This window comes from Agelaius phoeniceus, chromosome 35 (genome assembly GCF_051311805.1).
Source record: "Agelaius phoeniceus isolate bAgePho1 chromosome 35, bAgePho1.hap1, whole genome shotgun sequence".
NCBI classification, from domain to species: Eukaryota; Metazoa; Chordata; class Aves; order Passeriformes; family Icteridae; genus Agelaius; species Agelaius phoeniceus.
The window spans coordinates 804,411-813,582 of NC_135299.1; the positions used below are offsets into that span (position 1 = coordinate 804,411).

Genomic DNA, 9,172 nt, shown 5'->3' on the forward strand with positions numbered 1-9,172 from the left:
TTTTCCCCCCAAATTCCTTCATTCCGACCAAAACATTTCCCATTTTCCACCCAATTTAAAGATCCTTTAAGATTCCACCTCGATTTCCCCCAAATTCCTTCATTTCGACCCAAAAATTCCCATTTTCACCCAAATTCAGGATCCTTTCTGACACCACCTCCATTTTCCCATTTTTCCCGAAATTCCTTCATTTGTCCCAAAATTCCCCATTTTCCACCCAAATTAAGGATCCTTTCTGACACCACCTCGATTTCCCCCCAAATTCCTTCATTTCGACCAAAAAATTCCCATTTTCCACCCAAATTAAGGATCCTTTAGGATTCCACCTCGATTTCCCCCCGGATTCCTTCATTTGTCCCAAAATTCCCCCATTTTCCACCCAAATTCAGATACTTTAGGATTCCACCTCGATTTCCCCCCAAATTCCTTCATTTTGACCAAAAAATTCCCATTTTCCACCCAAATTAAGGATCCTTTAGGATCCCACTTCGATTTCCCCCAAAATTCCTTCATTTGTCCCAAAATCTCCCATTTTCCACCCATTTCGCCTTTATGGCCCCACCTCATTTTTCCTTCATTTCCCGCCGGAAAATTCCCGAATTTCCGCCGCCTTTTCCCCCTCCTCACCCCAAACTTTCCCTTTTTCCCACCCCAGGCCGCGGTTTTGGGCTGAAATCCGGGAATTCCGGGCGCTCCTACCTGGGCTCGGCCTCGCAAAGCTCCCACCACAACATCCCCTTCCTCCTCCTCCTCCTCCTCCTCCTCCTCCTCGGCCTCAGCGCCGCTTCCCGCGCTCCGATATTTACAATTAAAACTCATTAATTCCAATTAATTAATCCCTTCTCATTTTCATCCCCGTCTCCATCCGCTCCTCCGGCGCTCCGAGTCCGCCCGCGCTTGGTTTTTTGGTTTGGTTTTGTCCTAAGGAGAGGGAGGAAAACCCAAAATCTCCTTTTTCCTCCTCATTTCCCCCGCCGCTTTCCGAACCCCGATCTCTCCCGAAAATTGGAATTTCTCGAGTTTTCCCGCCGGGTTTTTTTGGCGATTTTCCCCCTCTAGAAGAAGCTGAGCGCCTGCTCGCGGAGGAGCAGCCGCTTCTTCTTCATGCGGCGGTTCTGGAACCAGATCTTGACCTGCTGGTCGCTGAGGTTCAGGCGGTCCGAGAGCTCGCGGCGGCGCTGCCGGGTGATGAATTCGTTCACCAGGAACTCGCCCTCGAGCTCCGCCAGCTGCAGCTTCGAGTACGGCTTGCGCTTCTTGCGCGAGCGCGGCTGCAGCGGGAACCAGGCCGCGCCTGCGGAAACAGCGGCGACACCCGAACCGTCACGGGGGGAGAAAAAGGGAATTTATCGCGATCGGAACCGTCCCAAACGAAAATAGAGAATTTATCCCGAAACGGAACCGTCACGGGGGGAAATAGAGAATTTATCCCAAACAGGAACCGTACCCAACGGAAACAGCGGAGACACCGGAACCGTCACGGGGGGGAAAAAAGGGAATTTATCCCGAAAAGGAACCGTACCAACGGGAAACAGCGGCACCGGAACCGTCACGGGGGGAAAAAACAGAGAATTTATCCCGATCGGAACCGTCACGGAGGGGAAAAACTGAGAATTTATCCACGGAACAGGAACCGTCCCAACGGGAAACAGCGGCGACATCCGAACCGTCACGGGGGGAAATAGAGAATTCACCGCGAATCGGAACCGTCAGGGGGGGGAAACAGAGAATTCACCCCGAAAAGGAACCGTCCCCAACGGGAAACAGCGGCGACACCGGCACCGTCACGGGGGGGAAAAAACCAGAGAATTTATCGCGAAACGGAACCGTCACGGAGGGGAAATAGAGAATTTATCCCAAACAGGAACCGTCACGGGGGGAAACCAGAGAATTCACCGCGAATCGGAACCTCCCCAAAGGAAAAACAGCGACACCGGAACCGTCACGGAGGGGAAACAGAGAATTTACCCCGAACAGGAACCGTCCCAAAGGGAAACAGCGGAGACACCGGCACCGTCACGGGGGCGTCACGGGGGGGAAAATAGAGAATTCATCCGGATCGGAACCGTCCCAAAGGGGAAAATGCGACATCGGAACCGTCTCAAAGGGGAAAACAGGGAATTCGAACCTTCCCAAACGAAAAACAGCGGAATTCACCGCGAATCGGAACCGTCCCAGAGGGAAAATGCGACATCGGAACCGTCCCAGACGGAAAATGCGAATTCACCTTCCCAGAGGGAAACAACAGCGGCACCGGAACCGTCACAGAGGGGAAAAACAGAGAATTCGGAACCGTCACAGAGGGAAAAAAGTGAATTCACCCCGATCGGAACCGTCCCAGACGGGAAACAGCGGCGAAATCGGAACCGTCACGGAGGGGAAACAGAGAATTCATCCCGATCGGAACCGTCCCCAACGGGAAAACAGAGAGACATCGGCACCGTCACAGAGGGAGAAATGCGAAATCGGAACCGTCCCCAACGGGAAACAGCGAATTCGGAACCATCCCAAAGGAAAAACAGCGAATTCACCGCCAATCGGAACCTTCTCAGACGGGAAAATGCGAATTTACCCCCGAACCGGAACCGACCCAGAGGGGAAACAGCGACACCGGAACCGTCCCAGAGGGAAACAGAGAATTCACCCCGAAGCGGAACCGACCCAGAGGGGAAACAGCGACACCGGAACCGCCCCAAAGGAACAGAAGCGAATTCACCCCGGGTGGGGCCCCAAAAGCGGCCCCGGAAGGGCCGGGCCGGGGGTTCCGCGGAAAAAAGCGACCCCGAAATGCTGAGTTTGCCTTTTTGGCTCTAAAAAACTGCACCGAAATGTTCATTTTCCATTAAAATATCCTCCCAGAAATGCTCCTTTTCCTTCTAAAAAATCCTCCCAGAAATGTTCCTTTTCCCTCTTAAAAGTCCTCCCCGAAATGCTTCATTTCCTTCTAAAAAACTCTCCCCGAAATGCTCATTTTCCATTAAAAAAATCCTCCCCAAAATGCTCCTTTTCCTTCTAAAAAATCCTCCCAGAAATGCTCCTTTTCCCTCTTAAAATTCCTCCCCGAAATGCCTCATTTCCCCCTAAAAAAACTCTCCCCGAAATGCTCCTTTTCCCTCTAAAAAACTCTCCCCGAAATGCCTCATTTTCCATTAAAAAAATCCTCCCCAAAATGTTCATTTTCCTTCTAAAAATCCTCCCCAAAATGCTCCTTTTTCCCCTAAAAAAACCCTTCCCGAAATGCCCTTTTTCCCCTTTCTCCCCACAAAAAAACCTCCCCAAGATGCCCCTTTCCATAAAAACCTCCCCGATATGTTCAATTTTCCCTTTTTCCGCTAAAAATCCTTCCCAAAATTCCCCTTTTCCCTTTTTTTCCCCATCAACCCTTCCCAAACCCCATTTTTCCCAATTTTTCCCCCAAAATTCCCCTTTCCCCCGAATCCCCAAAGCTTTGGCACCGCGGGGAACTCAGAATTCTCCCCCCAAAAAATTAGGGGAGAAAACCCCAAAATCTGGGACTCCCCCCAAGTCCGGGCTGGGATTTTTGATTTTTTGGGTTTTTTTAAGGATTTTCCCTTTTTCCCCCCCTTTTTTCCCACCCGTGCCCCCAAACCCGGGGTTGTTTTTTTCGTTAAAAATCTCATTTTCCGCCCCATTTTCCGCCTTTTTTCTCCCCCACGATCCCAAAATCTCATCCCGAAATTGTTTTTTGGATTTTCCCGTTTTTTTCCTTTTTTTCCGCCGCTCCGGCCGCATTTTTTATGGGATTTTTCCTTTTTTATGGCTTTTCCTTTAAAAGCGGCGGCACCCCATAAAACATTCGGGGTTTCGCTGCTACCCCCTAGCGGCCCGACCCCACAGCGCCCGCGTCCCGCCCCGCGAACCCCAAACTTCACCCCAAAATCCCCCCAAAAAACCCAAAAAAATCCCCAAAAATCCCCAAAATCCCCATTCCAGCGCTGTCCCCCGCCGAACCCAAAATTCCCGTCCAAACCCCCCCTAAAAGACCCCAAAACCTCCCTAAATCCCATCCAGAACACCCCAAAAAACCCCAAAATTTCCTTTTTTTGCACCTTCCCGCCGCTGCCGATGTTCAGGGTTCCACCAACCCCGCCGAACCCCAAATTTCCCCCAAAACCCCGGGGAAAAAAACCCCAAAAATTCGGATTTTAGGACCTGGCCTCCACTGCCGGGTTCAGGGTGACAGCGGCCCCAAGGAACCCCAAATCCCTCCCAAAAACCCTCAAAAAACCCCAAAAATCCCCGCAGAACCCCTCAATAAAAACCCCAAAAAAACCCGAAAAAACCCTCAATAAAAACCCCAAAAATCCCTTCCAAAAACCCTCAATAAAAACCCCAAAAATCCCCAAACCCTTCCCAAATCCCCCCAAAAAATCCCTGTTAAAAAACCCCCCAAATTTCTCTTTTTAGTCCCTGACCACCCCTGTTGGAGTTCAGGGTGCCCCCAACCCCTCCGAACCCCAAATTCCTTGGGAAAACCCCTGAAACCGCCCTAAAAAAACCCCAAAAACCCCAAATTCTCCCTTTTTAGGACCTGAGCCCCGCTCTGTGCATTCAGGGGCGACCCCGACCCCACAAAACCCCAAATTCCGGAGGAAAATCCTTCAAAACCACCCAAAAAATCCTTCCAAAACCCTCATCCCCCTAAAAACCCCAAATATCCCAAAAACCAACCCAAAACCCCCCAAAAAACCCCAAATACCCCAAAAATCAACCCAAACCCCCCAAAAAAAACCCAAATTTCAGACCCTGAGCGTCCCTGCCACGGTCCAGGGGTGACCCCAACCCCGCTTTGTTCCTTCCAGTATCCCCTAAGAAAACCCCAAACCCCTCAAACCACCCCAAAATCCCCAAAAAACCCCAAAAATCCCAAAAATCCCGAAAAATCCCGACCCTGCCTTTTTTATTGCCAGCACTCGGGGCTGCCCCCGACCCCTCCGTGTCCCCCTTTATTCGCAGGGACTCACCCTAAAAAAACCCTCCCAAAAACCCCAAAACCTCTCAAAATAAAGCCCCAAAAACCGCCCCAAAAAAACCCCAAAACCGCCCCAAAAAACCCCCAAAAACCGCCCCAAAAAAACCCCAAAATCTCCAATTTCCGGGCCGTGCTCAGGGGCGCCGCCAGCGCCGCCCCGGCCCCTTCATCCCCAGGGGAAATCCTCGCCACCCCCACCAAAAAAAAAACTCAAAAACCCCTAAAACTCCCCCCCAAAAACCCCAAAAAAAACCCCAAAAAATTGCAGAAAAACCAAAAATAACCCCAAAAATCCCATTTCCAGCTCCCTGCGCCGCTCCCTGCGCTCGGGGTCGCACCAAGCCCAGCAAATCCCAAATTCCGGAGGAATCCCCTCCAAACCCTTCCGAGCCCTTCACAAACTCTGTAAAACCCAAAGAAAACCCCAAAACCCCCAAAAAACCCCAAAACCCCCCCAAAATCCCATTCCCAGGCCCTCGCCGGGGCTCCCCACGTTTAGGGGTGAGCCCAGACCCAGCGCGTCCCCTTTATTCCAAAACTCCTCCAAAATCCCTCGAATTCCCGCCTCCAAATCCCCTAAAAAACCCCAAACCTCCCAAAAACCTCTCAAAAGCCCCCAAAAAACCCCAAAATCCCCCAAAAATCCCCCCAAAAGCCCCAAAATCCCCGTTCTGTCCCCGCCGTTCCCAGCGGTGACCCCAACCCCGCCGTGTCCTCCCCATCCCTGGGGAAACCCCCCCAAAAAAAGGCTCTAAAACCCTAAAAAAATAATAAAAAAACCCCTAAAGCCCCCCAAAAACCCAAACACACCCTAAAAAAACCAAAAAACCCCAAACCACCCGAAAACTCCCCCAAAAAAAATCCCAAAAACCCCAAACCCCGCGGTCTCACCACCGCTCCCACATCCCCGGTGCCACCGGCGCTGCCGCCTCCCCTTCGATCCCGGGGAAAACCCCAAAAAACCCCAAAAATCCCTTCCAAAACCCCTCAGAAAAACCCCAAAGCCTCCAAAAAAAAAAACCCCAAAAATACCTAAAAACCCCAAAAACCCCAAAATCCCGCGGTCTCAGCACCGCTCCCCACATTCAAGGGGACACCAGCCCCGCCGGATCCTCCTCATTCCGGGGAAAACCCTCCCGAAACCACCGAGAAAATCCCCCGAAACCCCAAAATAACCCTAAATAAACCCCAAAATAGCCCTAAATAAACCCCAAAACTGGCCCCCAAAAAACCCCAAAAAACCCCAATTCCCGTTCTCTTATCCCGGCCCCGCCGCATCCCCTCCATTCCCGGGGAAAGCATTCCCAAACCCACCCAAAAAATAAACCCCAAAAGCGCCCAGAAAACCTCACGGAAACCCCAAAACCACCCCAAAAAACCCCAGAAAACCTCACGGAAACCCCAAAACCACCCCAAAAAACCCCAAACCCTCACGGAAACCCCAAAACCACCCCAAAAAACCCCAAATCCTCGCCCGCTCCGCTGAGCGGCCGCGGCTCATCCCCTCCATTCCCGGGGAAAACCCTTCCCAAATCACCCAGCACCACCGGAACCAACCTCAGAAACCCGAAACCGCCCCAAAATAACCCCAAAAAAATCCAAACCGCCCCAAACCGCCCCAAAATAACCCCAAAAAAACCCCCAAAAAACCCCAAAAGCCCCAAACAGCGCCGCCTCAGCCGCACCGCGGGCGCTCAGGGGCGGCACCGGCCCCGCCGCGTCCCCTTCATTACCGGGAGAGCCCTCCCAGCACCCACCAGGAAATCCCAGGAAACCCCAAAAATCCCAAAATCCAAAACCCTCCCCAAAAAACCCTAAAAACCCAAAAAACCCCAAATCCCCGCGCAGCTCCGCCGGCGCCGGGCGGTGACAGCAGCGCGGGCGCGTCCCCGGCATTGCCCGGGAGAGCCCTTCCCAAACCGCTCCATACCGCCGGAAAAACACCCCAAAAAACCCCAAACCACCCCAAAATCCTCCCCAAAAAATCCCCAGAACCCAAAACCACCCCAAAACCCCCCAAAAAACCCCAAAATCACCCAAACATACCCCAAAATCCCCAATGCCGCTGTCCCAGCCGCTCCTGCGGCGCTGAGCGGTGACAGCAGCGCGGGCGCGTCCCCTTCGCTACCGGGGACAGCCCTTCCAATGCCACCAAAAAACCCCAAAACCCACCCCAAAAACCCCAAAACTCACCCCGAAAACCCTAAAACCCTCAAAGCCACCCCAAAATCCCCAAATCCCGGTCTCTCACCGGCTCCGCCGGCGCCGAGCGGTGACAGCAGCGCGGGCGCGTCCCCTTCGCTACCGGGGTAAACCCTTCCTAAAGCCGCCCAACACCCACTGGAAACAACCCCCAAACCCCAAAACAACACTAAAAAACCCCCAAAACCCCAAAACCGCCCCAAAATTCCCGGAATCCCCAATCCTGTTTTTTCACCCGCTCCTGCGGCGCTGAGCGGTGACAGCAGCGCGGGCGCGTCCCCTTCACTACCGGGGAAAGCCCTTCCTAAAGCCGCCCTACACCCGCTAGAAACAACCCCCAAAGCCCAAAAAAACACCCAAAAACCCCAAAATCTCCCGAAACTCCCCCAAAAGCCCCAGCCCCGCTCTCTCACCGGCTCCCGAGGCGCTGAGCGGTGACAGCAGCGCGGGCGGGTCCCCTTCGCTACCGGGGAAAGCCCTTCCAATGCCCACCAAAAAAACCCCAAAACTCACCCCAAAAAAACCCCAAAACCCCCCGAAATCCTCCAGAACTCCCCCAAACCCCAAATCCCGCTCTCTCACCGGCTCCCCAGGCGCTGAGCGGTGACAGCAGCGCGGGCGGGTCCCCTTCACTACCGGGGAAAGCCCTTCCAATGCCCACCAAAAAAACCCCAAAACTCACCCCAAAAAAACCCAAAACTCACCCAAAACTCACACCAAAAACCCCCACAAAACCCCCAACCCCCCCAGAGCTGCCCCAAACCCCCCAGCCCCGCTCTCTCACCCGCTCCCGAGGCGCCCAGCGGTGACAGCAGCGCGGGCGGGTGCCCTTCACTACGGGGAAAGCCCTTCCAATGCCATCAAAAAAACCCCAAAACTCACCCCAAAAAAACCCAAAACTCACCCAAAAAAAAAACCCAAAACCCCCCGAAATCCTCCAGAACTCCCTCAAACCCCAAATCCCGCTCTCTCACCGGCTCCTGCGGCGCTGAGCGGTGACAGCAGCGCGGGCGGGTCCCCTTCGCTACCGGGGACAGCCCTTCCAATGCTCACCAAAAAAACCCCAAAACTCACCCCAAAAGCCCCCCAAAAAACCCCAGAATACCCCAGAACTGCCCCGAACCCGCAGCCCCGCTCTCTCACCGGCTCCCGAGGCGCCCAGCGGTGAGAGCAGCCCGGGCGGGTCGCCCTTGGCCCCGTCCCCGAGCAGCGCCGGGCCCGGGTCCGCCTCCAGCCCGGGGCAGTTCTGCGCCTCCTGCGCGCCGCCCTCGCCGAACTCGAATTTGCCGAAGCCCGAGCCGAGGCTGCCCAGGGAGCCCGGGCTGGTGCCCAAGTGGCCGCCGGGGTTCGGGGCGCCGCCCGCGGCCGGCGGCGGCTCCAGCGGCAGCAGCGCCGCGTCCCGGCCCTCCCGGGCCTTGTCGCCGCCGTCGCGGTAGCAGCACTTGCCCTCGTCGGGCCGGGCGAGCTCGCAGGCGCGGCCGAAGCCCAGGTAGGGCTGCGGGTAGGGCCCGCAGGGCTCCGAGGGCGCCCAGGCGGGCAGGGAGGCGAAGTTGTCCCGGCGCGGGTACGGCAGCGACGGCAGCGCCGGGATCTGGGCGCCGGACGCGCGGAAGTTGGGGAAGTAGAAGGCGTCGCCCGTGTGGATGTTGAGGAGCGGCCCCACGAAGCCGGGGTTCAGCAGATTGTGCTCGCCCATGGTCCGCGGGGCCGCCCCCGGAGCGGCGGGGACGGCGGGGACACCGGGGGGACCGGGGGACACCGGGGGGACCGGGGGGATCGGGGGGGAAATGGGGGGAATCGAGGGGAATGGGGGGAAATGGGGAAAGAGGGAGAAGAGGGGGGACGGACCGGGAAGAACCGGGGGGATCAGGGGGGACCGGGGGAAAGCGGAGGGACCGGGAGGAACCGGGGAAATCGGGGGATCAGGGGGGACCGGGAGGAACCGGGGGGATCAGGGGGCACCGGGGGAAAGCGGAG

The 9,172-nt window shown here is 55.5% G+C and overlaps 1 protein-coding gene across 1 annotated transcript; it reads right to left on the reverse strand.

Moving 5' to 3' along the window:
• Window positions 1–1,055: 1,055 nt before the first annotated feature.
• HOXC12 (homeobox C12) lies at window positions 1,056–8,891 on the reverse strand. Its single transcript, XM_077192787.1, has 2 exons — window positions 8,339–8,891; window positions 1,056–1,294 (listed from the first exon to the last, which is right to left on the reverse strand). The coding sequence occupies exons 1-2, from the start codon at window positions 8,889–8,891 to the stop codon at window positions 1,056–1,058; spliced, it is 792 nt and encodes a 263-aa protein (XP_077048902.1).
• Between the last annotated feature and the right edge of the window lie 281 nt (window positions 8,892–9,172).